General features: G+C 42.0%; 1 protein-coding gene across 1 annotated transcript in view; it reads left to right on the top strand.

Annotated features, from left to right (window-relative positions):
* LOC144762279 (potassium voltage-gated channel subfamily KQT member 1-like) overlaps nucleotides 1–22,578 on the top strand; it is an 862,620-nt gene extending 840,042 nt beyond the window's left edge. Inside the window, exons 9-10 of the mRNA XM_078647419.1 lie at nucleotides 10,711–10,839; nucleotides 22,567–22,578. Coding sequence (XP_078503545.1) covers nucleotides 10,711–10,839; nucleotides 22,567–22,578 — 141 coding nt within the window. The remainder of the gene's footprint in view (nucleotides 1–10,710; nucleotides 10,840–22,566) is intronic.
* The last annotated feature ends 358 nt before the right edge of the window (nucleotides 22,579–22,936 follow it).

Below are 22,936 nucleotides of genomic sequence, written 5' to 3'. Positions count from 1 at the left end.
TCACATGGGGAGAGTGAATCTCTAGAGGATGACTTTACATTACAAGAACTTGAGGCTGCGATCTTTTCTTTAGCGTTAGGCAAAGCGGTTGGTCCGGATGGGATTCCTTTGGAATTCTTCCGTACCTTTTTTTCTCTCCTGAAGGGCCAATTGCTGATAGTCTGCGTAACTGCACAAAGAGGTTTACCTCCTGCTTCTTGGCAGAAATCTATAATAACTATGTTTTAAAAAAAGGATAAACCCCCTCTATCTCCATCCTTGTACTTACCAATTTCACTTATTAATGCCGATAGTAAACTCTACTCAAATATTTTAGCCATGCGCCCCTCATTAATAATTTCTCCCCTGGTATCTCACTTACAACATGGTTTTATTCCAGGCCGTGATACGACAGATCATCTGCGCCGAGTCATTGCATTGATGGACTGGGCAGAGGTGACAAAAACTCCTATTGGTGTTACCCTGTTCGATGCCGAAAAGGCATTCAACAGGGTTGCCTGGCCTTACCTACGGGAGGTGCTTCGTTTGAAGGGGTTTGGGCCCGGAATCTCTCAGGCAATTAGAACACTGTATCTGGCTCCTAAGGCATCAACGTTCCCATTCAACGTGGTACTAGACAAGGTTGTCCTACGTCACCTTTATTATTTGCGTTATATATTGACTTCTTTTTGACAAAATTAACTGATTGTATAATAATTGAATCAGTAAGCATAGGCAATGTGGAGTATAGGGCCCTCACCTATGCAGATGATATTGTTGTCACGATCACTGATCTTCCGTTGGCTTTAACAACTATAGAAAACCTCGCCGGATAGTTTGGTCAGTTTTCAGGGTATAAGTTAAATATGAGTAAGACCCAGATTTTGTACATTGGGGGTGATCCCCCTAGTGATATCCTAATTGTAACAGAGGCAACATATCTAGGGATCAAAATTACCTCACCAGTTAATAAAATTGCATTCAACTATAAGATTGTCAAGGAGGACTTTATCCTTGTAATTTTCCCTCATGGGACCCTTTTAAGGAGACACTACACATTTTATGTGGATACTTTAGTGCAGGGTGGAACCCCAGTTACTGGAACGAGCCACCATTTCACTGGGCAGTCCGGAAGGAAATTTAGCAGATCTTCTCAGCAGCCAATACTTGACAGTAATAAGCACTGAGATGAAAACGAAAGACATAGTCCTACATAATCCTTGAGATTCAGAATGCTAATACCTCTACCAGTAATGATTCTTGGCAATATAGGATCAGCATAATTATTGCATGAATTAAATGATCCAGCAAAGAGGCAAAATTTGTGGTGAGACCTGCAAATAGCAATGAGGCTTAATCACCAGGGCACCTGAAAACAGTGGTATAAATGCCGGTATGTTATGTATGCAGGTGCATGTGCCTTCATCGTGGCTTCAGTTATCAATACTTTAAAAGCATGATCTAGAAATGTATTTGGATAAAATTATACAGACGCGAGAACAAATGTGTCTATTCAAGCTTTGCAGATAGTATCACCTCATGCTCTTCTATGGAAAATATATATTATTTTGTACTCGTACTCGCCATTATTACTTCAGTTCTAATAATCAGCATCATCTGATAGCTCAGTCCTCTAAGAAACTAAAAGTCTTGAGTATATTCCTCAATATCACATTGAGACATGTACTACACTGACAATGTGTACATGAAGCCTGAAAACTATATAAAGAAGCTAAATGTGGAATATGTAATATCTAAGCAAAACGCAGTTTCCAATTTACCAACCCACGTCTCATAAAACCAGATACACTTGTTATTGCGTATACCCTTTTTTAAAATGTCTCCCAAGCACATGAACCATATGTAGACTACTGGTGCTGTGCAATAACGTCTGCAGAAGCAATGTTGTAATTATACTAGGACTTCTCATTATTATTTAAAACAGTATGTGTAAGAATTATAGGTAATAAGGAGACTACTGTTTTGCCACCTGCTTTCAGACTCCGGAGTGGGCAAAAAGGGCTAAGCGATTAATTGCATTTCTGAACATTAGGTGGACAATAATTACAGTCATGATAACTGACAAACTGCAGCAGGGAGTGTGATGGATTATTTCCACAAGGAAGCCCAGAGGCACAACTCACATATCATTACCCATGCTTATTCCTCAGAATTATATGAAAATAGATAAATCATGGGCATGGAGGCAACGGTAATTTCTTGGTGAAGCATGTGATGGTCTGTGGGGTAGTCATGCAGCCCAGGCCTTCCCAACCCCTTGTAAGGAACCAAAAGCACCAGTGGGAACTTAAGAGCCCAAAATCTGAAGGCCAAGGTAATGAAAATGTTACTAACAACATTCTTTTGTTCTCATTTGGTAAGATGATTTTTTGGGCATGATGAAATTTATAGTTCTACTTCAGAAGGTGTCTCATGGTTGGTATACTTCAGAATAGCTACAGCAGTGTTGTGCAAGGAAATTGTTATGTTACTTGGTACAACTTTGGCTGACTGAGAGAGAGGAAAAGTTAGTCTGATGGCATACATGTACACTTGTGGGCAACTTTAGATATACAGAGAATTATCCCAACTCAATGGGTAGCCTTCTACTGGCGGGCTAGTGTACTAAAGGTTAGAGGCCATATGTCTGCATCGCTACGGCATACTTCTTGCTCTCTCAGCAGCCTTCAGATGCATCAACAACATTGTGCTGACTAAACCAAATAGAGAAAGGCATGAGAAAGGATGGCTAGCCCCAAATCTGATTCACCGATTTTTCGTAAGATCACACACACCATGTCAAAATGGGCTTAGTTCTCTTATAAATAGCTGCCATCACTTGCAGCATTTTGGTGTTTAGGTTGATCTTCTTGTGCAAATGTGACCCCGCTGACATATCATTGAAGTCTAAAATATTGGCTACACTGCCCATGCAGATTACAGGAGAAAGGCAGTGAAATATAAACACAGTAATGAATACCAGAAACATATCACCTGCCAAACTGGGCAAAAACTGGCATCCTATTAATGCCCATTTGATGCAACTCCTAATCCATCTAACTGGCCAAACACACAGTAACCCATTTCTCACACTTGCACTAATGGTTTACAACCTATGGGCATTTTGACAGCTGCTTCACCTTTTATCCTCCGGTGAAAGTGATCTTCGAACATTAATTATATCATCCTCCCATGCTATGAGAGCTCATCCCTTTAGTGTAAGTGTTTTAATTGTAGTCATTCCGAAGTTAATGATATAGAACAACGCAACCTGGTTCAAATTGATCCTAATGTATCACAAGCACAACTCATCTACACTAAGGTCTGTACACTTATGGCTGGTCACTGAAAGATTGCAGCTACAGAGTACTGTACACAATACATGCATGTATGTGATTTTTCTCTCTAAGGTGGTTTCACCCTCTGCAGCTTTGCTGGCTTCAAACCTCAACGTATTAATTACCACACCGTAACAGACATCACAAGCAGTATCAATGCCACATCACAAAGCAAAGTCATCTAAACCTCTATGAAGCACTCTGTTATCAGGAAGCAAATATCTAAAGACATGAAGATCTTAACAATTTGATAATTGAACTCTAGACTCCCTTCCCTTATCACAACATAAAGCATTTATGGAACCAAATGTTTTTCTTCATGATCCCATCTCTGGCCTCTGCCACTTGAGGGCATTGAGTCTTCCATGACCACCATCAATCAAAACATCCTATAGTTATTGGAAGATGACAAGAGCACAGCCCTGATTCTCCATGACCTCTCAGCTTCGAAAGACACATTGGACCTCAGCAAATGATTGGAAAGGGTCAGAGATTGGATGGGTGGGTAAGGATCTGCAATGGAGTGAACTCACTCCTTTCCCTCCAAATGTTTCCAACATGTAGGGATTAGATCAGGAGAGCACTTCTTACACACAGTGCATCTTACCTTAAGGGTAAGCACTCTTACCAGCTTGCTGCTTAAATTCTAGGTATCCCACCTAGTGCCAATTCCAGAGCTGTAGCAGATGAACCTCTGAATGTATTATAATGACATCCAAACTCACTACCACCACGGAACAATGCCATTATCACTTTATGCCAAGATCAAATGTTAAACCAGATTGCGACCTTGATCTCCATGAGTGCAGACAATACCTAGATTCTGATTCCCGAGGATCACATGCTTGAGTTAATTTACAGCTTTCCATGGTTTGGAAATTAATTTGTCTCCTCAAGCAAGACCAGTGTGTCAAATTATCATTGCCTGACCAATGTAACAATATTTGCACTAAGCTATGAAACACTTTAACAGTTGTAAAGACTACAGAACCAGATGGCCTGAATGTGCTTTATCATTTGAAAGCAGGACTACAGGAAAATCAGCTTGTAAATGCACTCCAATGGGCCATAGTGGAGGGAAGGATCAAGTAAAAAATCCTCTGCATTTTGCACAATGCCCACTGGCAAATGTCGTAGATATCTTTAGAAGCAGAGTCGTCACTATGTGCCAGTCAAGAGCTTTCAATCAAAGACTACATGACTCCTTAATTAATGAATGTGTGATTACCTGAAATATTTAGATAGATCTTCGAGAGTCCAAGATTCAAGTTATGGTATTCCCTAAACTCAGACTGAATGCCATAGAGCACAATATTTATATTGAGACGAATAGCATAAATGTAATGTTCCCTGCTCCCTGTAAAAGCAACGGTACATCATGTTTATAAATGTCCATCATCCAGTTGGCTGTTTAGTTTCTTCTGTAGAGGTTTTTTTTAATCTATTCTACTGCATTTACTTGCACTGAGGGAGAGATGGACAAGCATCCATCCAGCTGACTTAAGTAAGGTTTTGGTTAATTTTTCCATCAATAGAATGTAGTCCCTGTAAATTGAATCCTCTTTTGTCTAAGCAGCAGCTCACAATTCTGCTGGTAACATTTGAAATATTTGATTATTTTCTTTGTAAATTGATATGTACTTTGACTATTATTGACTTGTTTTTCAACCAAATTTTCTTCTAGTTCTCTCACATGTTTTCTTCCCTGATATTCACTTACACTGTTGAAAGGAGAATCACAGAATTATGGATATTCATCTATTTAGAATTGTTTTATTTTTGTGAATAAGGTGCTCCAAGGAGACATAAGTTCTGTATATGTTAAATATATGTTCATCATAACACTATTGACTGAAAAAACCCAAAGGAAAAAGTGGCATTATAGTTAGGAATTTTAAAACTATGGTACTTTGTATTAAAACAAAAAGCAACGTTGATATTGAGTGAAAAAAAGAAAGGTTAAGGGGACGTTATAGTTAGGTGAAAAATATCAGTTAAAACATACAATTTAAATGAACAAACTGACTGAAATTCAGCAGTTAGTGATCTCTAGTAACCGTAACTTGTGCCTTAAAGTAACTATAACTTGCACCCCCACCATGCACAGTGTTGTGATAAATTATGCAATTTCAGATGTTGCAGTTATGTGATCAATGATGTCATAGAACATGTCATGAGTGAGGTAATATGGGAGGTAATTAGCAGTGCATGGTGAGGGTGTGTGTTATAGTTACTTTATATAATTATAACTTCTGAATTTCAGTGGGTTTGTTAGTTTAAAATGGTATATTTTAACTGACTTGTTTATCTAACTGTAAAGTCCCATTAACCTTCGGTGAATTTCAATTTCTAAGGTCTTTTTTAATGCAAAGTAACATATTATTACAATTCCTAACTGTAACGTCACTTTAACCTTTGTTTTTGTTTAGCTATTATTATACATCCTATCATAATATTTTGGTAAGAATATTAACTGACATATCATTGAGCAGGTGTGTATATATAGAGATTTAAAATAATTAACTCTACATATGTTGTTTGGTGATATACATATTTAGAGAAAAAAAGGCTAAAGAAGAAAAACAGGAGTCCTTCTAAAAAGTGTGCAGCAGGCTACACACACAAGAGTGTTTTTTAGTGCTAGCTCTAATATATCAAACAGTGGAAAAGTGCTGCATAGGTAACAGCTCATCTTAGTATTCACAAAGGTGAGGGTGGCAGTGATAATTCTACTCACCAACCACGATACTGATGGAGAACTCCAGTCAAAGCAATTTTGAGTGGGACAATGTTCTGTAAATGAAGGAAAAAGACCAAAGAATCATCTCAAGAAGGAGTAACCAAGAGAGGAGAGGAATCGACAAAGGGTAAAAATAAAAAAGTGGGATGGAGCAGAACTAGTTGATAAATGAGCATAAGACTGAGAAATCTAATTGAGGGACTCAAAATAACAAGTTCCAAACACATTTTGGAGGATCTAAACAGTCTTAGACTCACTCAATGAGTGATGGACCCATCCACACCACCGGACACCTGCTCAATCCTATCTTTACCAACTTCATGGTAGACAAACTCTGCTCCCTTCACCTGGACCAAACAATCCCTTGTGTGCTTCAACATGTTCATCCCCTACCAACACAGAACCTCACTCCCCAAAGCCACCCAATGCACCTGGACCAGGATTCCCAAGGAAACATTGGCCACTGAGCACTAATCACATAACAAGCGCTGGGATGCTCCAGGGTAACTACGCGCTATATAAGACTGTAATAATAATAATAATAATAATAATAACCAGCTGCAGCATGCCAACGTCTCACTATCAATCATCGACTTTAATGCCTGGATTACCTCCTGCCCAGACTGCCAGGCCCTGCTCAGGACAATCACCACCCAAAGGGCAACACCACAAGCGAGCTGGTACATGGAAGAACCAACACTCACCAAACGCCATTGCAAGCAACTCATGATGAAATAGTCTGCAAATCAGCCCTCTAGTTCCATCATCAGCAACTCAGATCCACCAAAGGATCAGCACTAACTAAACAAGTTAAGAACATTTCTAACAATGCCAAAGAAATGTTTGCCATATTAAAGGACTTCTCCTTGTCTGCCACCAGCTCTATCACCGTTGCCCCATAACCGGACCTTCCCACCCAACTCTGCCACTACTTCAGCAACAAAACATTTACAACAACGTTGCACCCAACCTGGACCATCCAACCCCACCGGTTTCCGACATGATGAGATAAGCATCCTGGAAATGGCAATTACCTGCAGGCCCACCATACCCACAGCAGAACTCTCATCAACCATGCTATCCATTTACTAAGGAGCCCCTTCAAATCCATGCCCACACTGCCTTTTCACCAAAGAACTTGAACACATCTGTGCCTCAGTCACCCCAATACTTAACTCCCTCACCAAAGCCACCGTCCTGGACGCCGGAAACAAGCCACCATACTGCACCTTCTGAAGAAACGGTCAGCAGACCCAAAGACTCTGACAAACTACTGACAAATGTCCCTGCTTGCCTACCCAGCTAATGTCCTGGAAAAGCTAGGCAACACATGACTGACCAACCACATCAACAACAGCCACCTCCTCAACCCCACTCAGTCCCTGTTTCAGGCCTAACCACAGCACCAAGACCTCCCTCATCACTGCCACCAATGACATCTGCTGGATCATCAACAGAGGGGACACCGGTGGCACTCACAATGCTCAACCTCTGGGGGGAATGGAACACAGCTTAAAAAATAGTGACATATAATAGACTTTGACAAGGGTGGCATATGTCTCTACTTCTACCTACCATTTACTTTTTCTGATCCATACGAAGTATTAGAACAGGGAAGATGTTTCTCCCAAAATTACTAAAAACAAAATACAGAGTTTATATTGTACAGATGACACATTTTTTGCTTGATCTTACTCCTATTGGTATGCAGCATGCTTTCAATACAATTAGACAATGTTGTTAATCAAACAGCCTAAGTATTAATACATATATATTTAGATGGAGGCTGGTAAAACAGAACATATTTTGAGCTTGGACCAGCAGCCATTACAAATTGTCAAAAGACTGTTACTTAGCAGTGATTTTTTTCTAATGCTCTGTCTTTTCTACAGCATTTGGATTCTGTTATTGGTCATGGTAAAGAGTCAGCAGGGGATCCTAAGTAAGACAGGTGCAAGTAGGTGTTATAAATCAATAGAAGTGTTATGGGAAACATACTAGGTAAAGACAGTCTGCATGCTGATCTATGGCATTGAACTGCTAGATATGAAAGATCGGAAGAAAATGCAATCAATCAAAATGACTAACTGGGGAATCCTGGCTTCAACTAGCCCAGACATAGAGCACCTACGGTCTGACTCTATTTTAGGTAGTCCCTGACTCCATCTTAGGTAATGGAGGTCACCATTTTCCCTGATTTATCAGGGCACTTGCAGCAAAATTTGATAAACATTCAGACTATAGAAATTTGGTGATGAATGTTGAATTTAAGTGGGGCAATCCTGTGAATAATGTCATAATAGGTGTCAAAACCCGTGCAAACAGAATCGAAATACAAATATTCTGCAATTGAACATAGAATTCTGTTACTCTTTATTTATAGAATGAAATTGAGATTTGAAAGGTACACAAGATATTACCTTATTTCATGAATTGTAAGGACATTTAATATTGTTTTAAATTATGGATTTTCTGAAATTTATGAAAAGGAGTATTTATTCAGAAGAGGGGATATTTGATTTTTTATGATTCTGTTTTTAAGTGAAAGTGAGGTTTGTATGGCCTAAATTGGCATAAATCTAACTGAAATTAACTTGAACAGGAATCAGTCTTGCATTGCTTGACCTAGAAGTGCCACATAATACTGGGGAAGTGTAAATACTATTGGTGCTGTTGAACATTCTAGTCTATATCCTCTGCACCACTATGCAGCCCTCTGTAGTCACTATAATCTTCTCAGTATAAACTAAAAAGTGGAATGGGTTCATTTGGATCTAATGTGTGAGCTCCTACACCGAGAAGAAGGTGTAGCTGGTATCCATTAAGGCCTGTCCTGCTCTATGTTAGTTAAGATTGGTAAATTTATACGTACGTAGTTATACAACCCTTAATAATATTATGATAAATGATAGTCTGAGCATAATATTTATGCTGGATGGTATTTTTGTACTCAATATTTTGGAGTACTACTGCTTAAATCTGACTAATACAGAAAATAAAAATATTTTTGTCAAACTTGTTCAGCATCTACTTGACTCTATATTGTCAAAAGTTACGAAAACTAATAGCTTTCGTAGCCTTTATATGAGATGCATCTGTTCCACTGGCCTTTCCAACCTATTGTTCCCTTTTTATTACTTAATGTGATATATTGTTACTTGTAGTTTTTTTAGATATTAATGTTCTTTTGTGGATTTGTAGCTCAATGGCTGCACTTTCTTCTAGATTTTTTCTGTTAACACCCTCTTGAGTTGTATTGTTATTATGTGCATTGAGAGTATTTTAACAAATAAAACTAAAAGTATATATGAGGTATTGTTGGCTGTCTGGTAAGGGCGAGCAGGAATAGTGAATTACCATTGTCTATGTTGGAGAAAAGTTGGTAATCCCAACTGTAATAACAAAATACTGTTGAGACATGTAATGAAAATGATAAGTTCTAAACTGAAGTTGGAATATTGCAAAACATGATTTTAAATTATCACATGCACATAAGGTTCTGTGCACAAGGCCTACTGGGGGAAGATCTGGCAGAAATTAACTCCTCACTATATCCCTGTATGAAGTTATCAATTATTGCCCTCCCACTTGTTATATCAACGATTATTCAAGCGTTCAAAACACTGTAACTGATTCCAGGGAATCCAGGGGGACCGACTACGGAATGTCCTCAACCACACCTTGAGAAGCAAACCCAACCACAGATTCAGGAACCTCCTAAAGGCTGGACTATTCCAAATTACTTTCTAATGGAATTCCTCAAAGATTAAGGATGGTGATTGAAGAACATGAAATAAGAACCTTGCTCCTTGGATTGAATGTCAATTTGCCTTATTTCGTGTTTCCTTCATATAACTGTATACTATCACCGCTCAAGTGATTTGAAATAACTAAAAGGTGACACGGTGCCCAATACAAAGCTCGCAATACATAGATACGTTTTGTTTCAGTGATAAATTAAAGTTATGTTGACTTGAACTCAGCCTAATCTTTACTTTAACCTATGTTTTGTGCACTTAGATTGCTTTGACTTTTTGTTTCAATAAGTGTTGCATTTTGTTGCATAATGCAAATATTTTTTTTTCCATTTTTATTTCACTGTCTTATTTATTGAAAGAGGAAATATTAAGAGTGGTCAAGAAATAGTCATTGTTTACAACTTCGTGGATTGTAACATTAACAGCCAATGGAAGTCTCAATAGTCATGTCTTTTCTGAGTTGAATATCATGCATTCAGAAGGCACTGCTATTAGTTTAAGATCTGCTATTCAATTATAATAAATTCTAAAGAGTATGCAGAACAGAGGAACTGGCAATTTTCAGCCCTTAAAGTAGCAACAAACATATATAATCTGTGGCTTGTTAAATCTGTTTCTGCTGAATAGTACCAGAATTTCATTGGTAGAATATATGACATAAATATTGTGCCCCAAATATAATTTAGAAAACTATTGCCACATTCGAGTTAATTATAAAAAATCTACACTGACATATATTTAAGTTATTTTTAGAATTAAATATTTTGGCAAATGAAACTGTTGTGTGTGGTATACAATCTTTGCTGTGTTTGTAATAGGCAGTCTTACGTGTTGGCAATATGCAGCCGATGGAAGGGGTGATCACCTGTGCTTCATACACAGCTTTGTTTTTCAGACTCTTTGGCGGTGCTATGCTGCAGACAAATCGTATAACTCTACAGCAACCTGGAAGATCTACATCATGTCTCCAGATCACACTACCAAAAATCCCCCAGCACCATCCAGTCCCAGTCTAAGAAAGCAGGTAAGCATTCAAGACTTATCACCAGCAAACAGCACATATGCGAACCTTGGAGAGAACTTAATGTTAGTAGTTGTAACAACCACAAACATGCTGTGATTGTCATGCCAAACATCCATACAATACTTGTTCCCGGGGATTCATTCACTAAGCAAATGTCAAACACCAACTGTTATCATGCACACTCGATGCAGTGCAGTAGGTAATTCGTTAAAGAAAAAAAGTCAGGTGCCCAAATGTTGGCCAAATGACACATATCGTAATCCTATGAGCTAAAAGACAAGGTGACATGAAATTTAAAAAAAAGTGCAAATGGTGCAGTGCTGTCCGACCGATGGTGAAAATGAAAATCCACACAAATAGCGAGCAGCTATATGCCTGCGGTGTAGTTTGATTTGGTTTAAAACGAGCAAAAACGTCCCGGATATGCTCAGTCACAGCGCAATGCTTAAGTGTCAATTTCAGTCACTCCTCTAATTTTTGCTGTCATATATTCAATTTTCTCTGCCAGTTCACCTCTTCTGTACCCCACCTCCTACTTAACCTCACTAGCTCCTTCTGTTCAATTAAATAGGTCTAACTGTGCTTTGACCCAGCATTGGAACCAGAAATTGACTCAAGCAGGTAAAAGTGCCCTCCATACTAACAGTATTAGAATCTGATTGCAACCCATTTACCAATCTTCACTCGGCTTAAAAGGTCTTTGAGAATATAATAATAATAATAATAATAATAATGTCGGAGTTTGGCAACTAAGTATTCGCAAACATGCATTGTCAAACAAAGCACCTTCAGTTTGCTTTCTGCTTTTCTTGGCTTTTGTGCACTGTATTACTGAAAAATAATGATCCCTATTCACAAAGGTATTTTCGGGCATAAAAATGGCTGTTTACGACTAGAAATACCTCATTTATCCATGCCAGAACCTCTCAAAGGATTTGTGGCAGAGGGGTAGCCCAAGCGGTGCAGGTTAGTACTAGCACCCGCCAAGCACCCAGGCAATGCCAGTGCCATCTGGAAAATAAAGAACAGCAACTGCTGCCGCCTGCCAAAATTCTTCTCCTTGAGATGTGCTTGGCAGTTTGCTGAAACAGTTGCAGCTTTTATAGATTTATTGTCCAAGGGAAAAGTAGCTGAATGTGAGCAAAGGAGAGGAGAGAGCCAGATATAGAGACATGCCACTAGAAAAAAACACAGTTGAATATCAGACACAAAACAGAAAGACAGGAGACAGCAAGAAAGATAAGAGAAAGAGGGGCAGTGGCGGCCGCCGCCAATTAAAAGTGGAGAGACGGCACGGTGGGAGGAGTGCTAGGTAAATAATAATATCTTTTTTTTAAAGACTTACCTCCCGCTGACGCTGCCGGCCGCCTTGGTGCTTCTGTCCAGTTCTCCTCCTGGCAGTTCATGGGCCACAGCACAGGCTCCCCACCCAATCCAGAGACTGCTCTCATGCTATACCGAGCATGAGAGAAGCGCCTGGATTGGCCTGAGCGGGCTGGTCTGATGCTCGCTCAGGCATAGGGAGCCTGTAGCTGTTCTTCAACCTGGCTGTGCAACACAGCTAGGATTGGGAAATATAAGTGCATATGTCTGTTTGGCCGGCCTTAGAAAGCTGGCCCAACAGACATGCGCACTTATAAGTGCCCACCACTCCTCTTCCCTGCCATGGCCCCGCCTCGCCCAAGACTCAATGGTTCAGTCAGGTTGCTCAGGCAGTGATAAATAAAAAGATAATACCATTGTTCTATTATTATTTTATTTGTCATCTGCTGGCAGTGGGGCAACGCTCCTCCGCTATAACATAGGAGCTGTGCCTGAAAAGAGGGAAAATAAAGAGAAAGGTGGAAAAAAGAGTAGAAAAAGAAGAGGTGAAAGAGGAGAAAGGAAAATACAGCACATAGGCCCTGATTACGAGTGCCCCAGAGGCGTATTTGGTATTTATTGCACCCAACAAATTCTAATAACCCTGGGAAATAAATACCATCCAATCTGGTTTATCTTCTTCGATGGTGAATAAAATATACCAAAATGTCCTTGTCCTGGTAATTACTGTCTGTTTTCCCCATTAAACCAGCCTCTGTGTAGCATAGCAAAGGTAGGCTATTGGGGACAAGACTGGTTGGCGTATGTTGGGGACCCCCTTATCGTATTTTGCAGAGGGTGCCCCCAAGGTATTGTTACGCCACTGATTCCTGATAGGTGTAAATAGATTTACTACTATGGACCTCTCTGCCATGACTGCATAGTAGTCTGCAATAATAAATCCCACACCAGGGGGAGAATTGGGTGTTACAAAGCATTGTTTGTCATGTACCTTTGTGAACATCCACGAATTTACATTAGTGGCCATTCACAAACTGAAATTCAACCCCTCCTTACCCTGGAAAGGGTTAGAAATGTATGCTAACAAATCTCTGGAGTAACTCCCCTTCGAGAATGCATTGGGGAATGGATCATCCCCATATTTAGTAGGGATGTAGATGAAGAGCTTACTACATAGGAAAATTATTTTCCCCATGAGTACTAATGTGCATTTGCACAGCAGACTGCAATTACCTGTATTGATATGTATGCTCTGTAGATTTCTGCGCATGCGGACTGCGATCCCGCAAGAAATGTCACTTGACATTCAAAGTAGTTTGCCAAGACATTTATGTGTGGTACTGATTTCCAGGTGAGCCTTTTGGAAGTTTTAGAATTGATTAAAAAAAACACATGAAGGTACATTCAAGCTGAGAGGTCAATATACATCCATAATTCAATGTTTTTTTGTGTGAACCAGGCCCAATGTATTTGCCCTTCTGGAAGGACTCTCTTCAGCTGCGTGAAATGACAATGATAAAAAGAGAATAAATCAAATGCAGTTGTGGGATCCAGACAATGCTTTTAGAAATAACAATAAAAATGTATTATTGAATCTAATACCCAGAAAATATAACAGTTTAATTAACAGAGCAAGGTGTGTGAGAGAACACTAGAAAAGTGCAAAATGGAAATCTTTATCTAAGTACATTAGATAGTAGCAGCTGGTTAGAGTTAGGGGCATGGGCACTGTTGAAAACCACTTGGATTAACGCAAATACAATGTTGTGGCAAATCATGCGCTGTAAACTTCCCCTTCCAGTCGCGTATTTGCTATAAGTGCCCACTGGCACCAATTCTATTGCTCCCTTTAGTTTCCGTTCCTGGCCTAAGTGGATCTAGGATTTACAACAATTCCTTATGTAAGATGTGATAGGATCCTGAAATTGTGTCATCTTTTGTGTCTGATAGAGTTAATAAAATCAAGGTTCAACCCATCAAGACATCTCCAGAGGAGTGGACAGTTTTTTCTGTACCAAGAGCATGAAGCAAGAAAACAGCAGCAGCACTGGCCCATTGACCAATGTGACCTCCAAGTCAGATGGATACCTGGTGGGGTGAAAGTGGGACATATGTTGTAAAGGTCGCTTACCGATCTTCTCTGCAGCTTCAGACAGTTCTTGATTTAAGAATGGCACTAATACAAAGGAAGACAACTTTTTGAACATAAACAAAGTGTTCTGAGCTCTTGGGGGCACGGGAGAGTACCGCACAAGATGGAACAGACTCCGGCACCAAAACTAATATCAGTTTAATATTTCACAGGAATCTGTGAAAAAATATTTACCCATCCTGTGAGAGGAAGATTTCCTGGTTGCAGAGTAAATTCCAGTGTAAAGAGGAGCTAAGCTCCAAGAACTGGAGCAAAGTTTGCCATCCCCACGGCCGGCAGGCTCCCAGGGAGAACAAGACGAACCTAACAGGCAGGATAGCCTGTGATGATTCAGTGCAATGGATTGGGCTAAAGGGAACAGCACAGACCATTGGCACATTGTATGTGTGGAAAAGGCCTCTTTAATGAGACATGTGCACATCAGAATTCACATAAACCCTGGGAGGAGCTGTACAAAACTACAAACCTCAGCATACATCAATTCAATGCCTAACACTTGTCCTACCCTCCCCAATTGTCCCCTCCAATAGTCCTAAACTCAATTGTGTGTCACTGATAACTCTACATCCTGAACTAACGTATTTTCTAAAACTGTAAGCCTTTAACTTCCTGAATTCTGCAGACGTCTCTTTACTTCCCACTCCCTTACAAACTGCTTGACCCACCCCAGCAACAATGAAACCGATTAAACCCATGAAAACCTTTTAACAAACCGCCACCCAGAAAAACTCCAATTAGAGTTTTTCTGCTCCCCCAATCCCAATGAACCGGGGTAACACCCCACCCCCCCATCGATGCTGAAGACAATATTTCAACTACATAACACCTCTTAGCCTAATGCCTAATGCCATTCTCAATTGCGTCAAGTACAGATCCATCACTAAAACTGAAAGGTGTGCTCCGTCCTCCCCAAACAATTGTTCCACGTCATACCTCAACTCTGGGTGGAACACTTGTCCTATCCCCTTGACTTTACAAAATTTGCCCATTTCTCTGTTCAGCAACCTCCTTGCCTTGTCAATAGTGACTGGTCTCTCTGGCCCCCTCCACATTCCCGTGGGGATCACCTCTGTCCACGATGAATGTGTACTGTCCACCACCATTCAATCCTCCTCAAAATTGCCTTTATTAGCGCTAGCCCCTTCTCTCTCACCAAGTCGTTCTCCCTCAAGTGGATTTCCAAGATGTCCGGACAGCCTTCAACCCCTAACATCTCATTTAACTGAGGTTGCAGTGCACTCCATAATGTCCTCTGTTTTCCCTGCCAACACAACCTCACCCCATGCTCCCCTAAGTCCAACCTTGTTCCATGTCGTCTCCCTCTTGCTAGTCTGTCAGCCTACTTCATGAATAAGTGTCCCACAATTTAAATATCCTCTGAAGCTGGGCCCCAGAAAGAACCTACGTTTAGACTATATGACAATTAGGCTTAAGATCCATCCAATGCCCCCTCTACTCATCTCTCTAGAGTCTGGCATTTCTCAAACCAATATACAGGACAAAATCTAGTGTCTGGGTAAGCCCCCAACCGCACCAAGGTACCCTATCCTTTTTGATCTGTCTTCAACCATCCCATGTATATGTCTAACTTGCTCCCTGTGCCTCTATGTCTGACAACAGCAAACCTTCTTCCCACTGTTTACCTAGCAATTTGGACACTCGAAAGGCCCCAAAAACATACAACTCATAATACAGGAAAATAATATACAATCCTCTGCACACAGCACACTCCTGTCAACAGTAATCTGGCTTCCTCCTCTGTCCTCTGCCTCCTTTTTCCCTCTCCCAACCTTCCAACTGCCTCATCCCCAGTTTGCCAACAGAGGGCACGTAAACCCACAACAACTTACCCAGTAATGCAGTCACCTAGAGCATCCTTTTTCAATCATACCCATGATGACATACTATGTCCTCCCCTCTCATCCACTCCACTTCTTCCCAGTTTCTCTTTTTTTGCTCCTGAAACCAATAACTCTCACCATCCCTGCCCATATGCCTTCCTCATCAACTGTGCCAGGGACCCTACTACAAACTGCAGCATTCTCTTACACGATCTGCCACAGTTCTTCTGGCATCCTTGTCTTGTCTTCTCCCAAAGCTAGACCATGGAACCTCGATCATGGGAAATAAGACAGAACATCCGCTATGTCATTGTTGATCCCTGGTACGTGCTCTGCTCTAAATACAATGTTGGGTCTCAGACAAACCAACAAAAATACCCTCAACAACTTCAGGACCTGCGTATCCCTGGCTGAATGCTTGTTCACGAGGTGCACAACAGTCATATTGTGTACATGGACCAATAGTCTTTGGTTGGCAAACTCGTCACTCCAGACATACAATACAACCACCAGTGGGAAAAACTCTGAGCAATGCTCCTCCCTCCATGTCAGCACTCCTCTAGCCACTGTTCCACATTCCAGTGTCCTTGTGCAATATAGTCAAAACCTCAACCCGTCCAATCCTTCTGCTGTGTCTGAGAATATTTGAACCTTACATTCCTTTTCTTCTCCCAATGCCCCATTGAAATGCTCTTAAAAACCAGTCCACAGTCTCAAATCCTCCTTCACCCCAGCCTTAAGCCTTACCCTGTCATGTAGTAGGTTCAGTCTTGACGAAATCAGAATCAAATGCCTACAAAAAGTCTGTCCTGCCTGCACCACTCTACAAGCAAAGTTCAAAAGTCCCAATGATACTTGTATCTCCCGTACCATCCCTTTGTTCTTTGTCAACATTGTGTCAATTAAATTCTCCATGGCCCTTTACTTACTCTCCAGCAACCATGCCTTTATTTCACGGCTTCAATCTCAATCCCCAAAAATGTCAGGTGTCCTCGGCTCCACTGTCTTCATTTCCACCAAGGGGATCCCTTCGTCATCCATGAGCTCCTGAAAACAGTCCAACATTCCCTGGCAGTCTCTGAAGCCAGGTTGTTCTAAAAAAGAAAAAATCATCTATGCAATGTGTCACTGTTGTGTAACCTGTCACAAATGTTAAAAGCCATTGCCGGAATTAGCTTAATTTTTCAAAAAGGAAATGGAGCATCTCATGTGCAAAGCTTTGTCTACACACCATCTTTAGCCAAACTAAATTCCCCAGCGGCTTACAGTCAACAGGATCTATTGGCAGGAGGTGAAATGCTGACTTAATATCAGTCTCAGTTATGCATGCCCCAGGGCCCACCCTGTTCACCAGTTCTATCGCCACATCTACCGACGAGTAAGAGCCTGCAGACAAATCTTCCAATATGAAATTATTCACTGACCGTCTCTTTGTCCATTACAAATGCTGGAAAAGCCTGGACTGTCCTTTTTTAGGCAGAGCTGGTGTATGCAGTGCAAAGCACTGCATCCAGCAAAGCATCTTTTGTCATCCACCTCCGGGGAATGTGAGACAGGGGATGGGCACACGCAGGTGATTTCCCCATGTGAGCGCGCACGTTCACCCACACGCCGTGCACATCTCCTGTCCTACATTGCCAGCAAGTGGATAACACATACAAACAGACACACACGCGCGCACACGCACACACACACACACACACACACACACAACCCCCACCCCACTCACCGGGCACACACAAGGCTTACATACACACACAAATGCGCACACGCACTCACACACACCCCCCCTCCCCCCCATCCCACTCACCGGGCACGGCTGTGGTCTGTAGACCTTCAATCCCTCCGTGCTAGACGGCCACCGTTAGCCCCGCACTCACCAATAGCTCAAGGCGTGGCAACGGGGTCAAGGGCCGCCTACACTCCTGTCGTCTTCTGCCTGATCTCCTCTGTCCGTGCCACCGCTTCAGTCTCTCTGGGTCTGCTGCTTCAACTCGGCACTCAATAAGTCTCCCACGTCTGCTACACCTCTCGGCAGAAGCGAGGCCACACTCATCGAAATTCGCATCGGCGGCTCTACAGGCCCCACCCCTCGTGTCCTTTGGTCTCAGCGCTGGCCAACGGGGAGTCCTCCTCCGCTCATTCTCCACTCAGCACCAGTAGGGAGTCGCGTCTACACGGCAATCTTGGTTGGCCACGCCCTCTTCTCCTAATACATTTTTACAGCTTCCTGAATTTCCGCTCGTGCTGCTGTTTAAATTGAACAAATTGTGTTTATATACTTATGGACACCGCAGGGTTTTTATTTTAACATTGCGGCCGCTTCATGGATGCTGGGCTTTAGATCATTGTCTTCTTTCCTCATGGGCACTGCAGGAGAGACACATGGCTGCTTCGTGCAATAAGCTAGTTCAGCATGTCAGGGGTCCGTGAGTGGAGCAGGATACGGAGGTAAGTGCGCGCGGTAAGACTGCAGCCCTGCCAAGGGTCACTCAGGGGTTAAACTAATGGACATTTGGTATTGTCATCCCATTCCCTCAAAATATTTTCTCATGCAATTCACAGCACCAGTACTTGCTTGAACTAGTGTGCTGGTAATGCGCTTTGCACAGACACTAACAGTGTGTGTTCTTCTGCGGCTCTGTAAGCATACCCAGGACTGACGAGAGGGCATGGGTTATGATCAACCGTTTAGAAGTCAGACTCCTGTGGCTCGCAGCATTTGACCCTCTTTTACTTTAATACTTATGGCAGTCCTGGCTGCTTTTTTTTCTTTTTGTGTGTGTGTGGTTAGAGGTGGTGGCCTTGGTGCAGGGCAGATTGTCTCTTAAGGAGATCTCGCCACGAAGCTCTGCCCCCCCCCCCCTTCACACAGTGACATTTTATATACAGGTTGGCAGGTCTAAGATCTGTATGAAATGTGCCATTAGTAGGAGACGAGGCAAACAGTGCGCTTGTGTTTCCTAGAACTCACAGGTATTCAGAAGGTAGGAGGCTTCTGAGTTTCTAAAAGCACTTTGCACTTCAGGAGGTCTAGCCCACACAAGAACGTGAAAATCATCCTTCATGTGCTGAATCGCGACTCTCCAGTTCAGGCATGTGTGCTCTCTAGGGTCCAAGCATGATTAATTGTTGGCAAACTGACCTGACCCCTACCTAGGTTAGTGACCTCTCTGTGACAAAGAGCCATGCCTTGTGGACTACCAGATCCTGTACACCTGTGCTTGCATACATTCAGTTCATAGTGGGCACTTCACACACACACTGTACACACTGCACCCTCTCACACACTGTACACACTGCACCCTCGCACACACTGCACACACTGCACCCTCACACACACACTGCACCCTCACACACACTGCACCCTCACACACACTGCACCCTCACACACACTACACCCACACACACTACACCCACACACCCTGCACCCTGCACCCTCACACACACTGCACCCTCACACACACTGCACACACTGTACCCTCACACACACTGCACACACTGCACCCTCACACACACTGCACCCTCACACACTGCACCATCGCACACACTGCACCCTCGCACACACTGCACCCTCACACACACTGCATTCACACACACTGCATTCACACACACTGCACACACCACACCGTCACACACACTGCACCCTCACACACTGCACACACTGCACCCTCACACACACTGCACATACTGCACCCTCACATACACTGCACCCTCACACTCTGCGCACCCTCCCACTCTGCACAGCCTCACACTCTGCGCACCCTCATACTCTGCACACCCTCACACTCTGCACACCCTCACACGCCACATAATTACACTGCACTCAATTCAACATACACTCCAAATACCACCCAGTGCCACATAATTACACGCTACATAATTACACTGCACTCAATGCAACATACATTCCAAATACCACTCAGTGCCACATAATTACACGCCACATAATTACACTGCACTCAATGCAACATACACTCCAAGTACCACTCAGTGCCACATAATTACACGCCACACAATTACACTGCACTCAATGGAACATACACTCCAAGTACCACTCAGTGCCACATATTTACACACTACATAATTACACTGCACTCAATGCAACATACACTCCAAATCACACTCGGTGCCACATAATTACACACCACATAATTACACTGCACTCAATGCAACATACACTCCAAATACCACTCAGTGCCACATAATTACACGCCACATAATTACACGCCACATAATTACACTGCACTCAATGGAATATACACTTCAAATACCACTGAGTGCCACATAATTACACGCTACATTATTACACTGCACTCAATGCAACATACACTACAAATACCACTCAGTGCCACATAATTACACACCACATAATTACACTGCACTCAATGCAACATACACTCAAAATCCCACTCGGTGCCACATAATTACACGCCACATAATTACACAGCACTCAATGCAACATACACTCAGTGCCACAAAATTATATGCTACATAATTACACTGCACTCAATGCAACATACACTCCAAACAAGTCCACTCAGTGCCATATGTTTATATGCTACATAATTACACTGCACTCAATGCAACATACACTCCAAATAACACTCAGTGCCACATAATTACATGCCACAAAATTACACTCTACTGAATACAATATACACTCCCATATTGCCACTCAGTGCCACATAATTACACGCCACATAATTACACTCTTCTCAATGCAACGTTAATACACTCCACATAATACCACTCAGTGCCATATAATTACACACCTCATACTTTGACTCTACTCAATGCAACATAGATACACTTTATCTATATGTCTATCTATCGCCCTCACTCTATCTGTCTATCTATCGCACTCCCTCTATCTATCGCCATCACTCTATCTATCTATCGATCGCCCTCACTCTATCTATCTATCGCCCTCACTCTATCTATCTATCGCATCACCATAGATCACTCAGCACCACCACAGCATCACTCAGGGGCACCACAACATCACTATGCGTTGCCACAGCATCACTGAACGCCACAGCATCACTCGTCGCCACCACAACATTACTCGGCACCACCACAGCATCAATCTATGCAACCATTCAACAACAACTAGTTGAAATATGTTCTCTCAATGTTTCAAGCTTTATTACAAATGTCACAAAAAGATGTAATATTTCGCTTCTGTTCTTTGATTTTCGTCACAATAAAATACAATGAACATAATCTTCACAAAAGTTATTTACAAAAGCTATTGCCATTATAAATTACAATAACTTTTATTTAAGTATTAATTATTCAAAAAAATAAAAGCCATTTTTATTTGTAATATCAATACATCTAAGTCACGTAAATACAACACATATTGCATTACAAATGCTATAGGTGTCCCATTTGCGAAAGTTAAAACTATTGGCATTGTAAATGACAAAGCTATTAATTTCGCTATTTTCAAAACCAACACATAAATAAAAAAAACTGTTATTTACAATACCAATAGCTCATACTTTCCTAATGCTAGACCTATTGCATTGCAAATGCTGCCAACAAATTCTTATTCTAGTCCTCCCAATACTCGTACCACCACTCCTTGCCTGTTGCTGCTGTTGCCACTGTCCACCCGTAAAACCTTCTGATCCCCCAGCTTGCCCCCTGTGGTGAATAAGGGGTGCCTTGCTCTGCACTGGGGAAATTTGTTCTGGAATTTACAGCATTCCTGGTTGCAAAACCCCCTGCTGTAGGCCCAGCTTGCTCTCTCTGGGCCTGACAGTCCTCTGCCCACTGTTCCCATCCCTCTGTGGGTGGGACGCACTTGAGAGGGTTGATATACCAATGGCAAACCACTTAATGTGAAGACAGTATGTACTGAACACCCTGGTCCCGTCGTGTAGAGCCACAAGTCATTGTCCAATTCCCCCCACTTGCTGACCACATCTACTGCCAGCCCTGCCCTAAATTCCTCGTTGTACCGTACTGAAGCATAACCCCCAAATGTGACATGCGGGTTCTAGTCAATGTCCATATACTTAAACAAAGCCACACACCTGTTCGGGAAATTCTCACAATTTACACTGCCAAATATGAGAACGGTCGCTGTCCAGTTTCAATAGTTACTTGGACCATAGGGCATTTAGCCAATACTTTTTCTTCTTCCTCTGATTTCTCATTTTCCCTGACTTCTCTTTGCAAACGTTTGAATATCTCCATTCATTTCATTTTCCAAATTCTATCCTTTGTTGAAGCCATCGCTGGCTCCCAAAGGTTTGGTTATCCCAGTGTAGGACGGTTTCTTTACTTTAAGCTCTTTGCTGTCTTATCTTCCTCCTTCTCCCCTTGCCCTGTTTTACCACCTTCTATTGTCAGTCTCCTTAGTGCCTTCCTCACTTTCTCCATGTCTGCTTTCTTCTGTAGGGTTATCAGTAAGTCCTCCCCCTTTTTTCCTTACCTTTTCCCCTTCGTCCTCTGTCCTGACTCCCCTGTCTGCTACATATGTCCCTTTACACAATCTCCCCCCATTGCATCTCCTAGACCTCAACTTCCACCTCTTTAGAAACCATGACCGGCAGCACCGGCTCCGAAACTTGCTACCTGGCTTCAGGGTTGGCACCCGCACTGAAGCTTGCCTTTTTGCCATCCTTCTATGCTCCGTTACCTCTGTCCCTTATCCACCAAGGTTTTCGGCCTATCTTTTTCCCTCATACCAGGCATTTCATCATCAAACACTTGGATATCCAACCAGTTCCTTGGTTGCAGATGTCCTGACATCTTCTTGGAGGTCACA

Source organism: Lissotriton helveticus, chromosome 1_1 (assembly GCF_964261635.1).
Source record: "Lissotriton helveticus chromosome 1_1, aLisHel1.1, whole genome shotgun sequence".
Lineage (NCBI taxonomy): Eukaryota > Metazoa > Chordata > Amphibia > Caudata > Salamandridae > Lissotriton > Lissotriton helveticus.
This window is presented reverse-complemented; position numbering and strand designations above follow the sequence as displayed.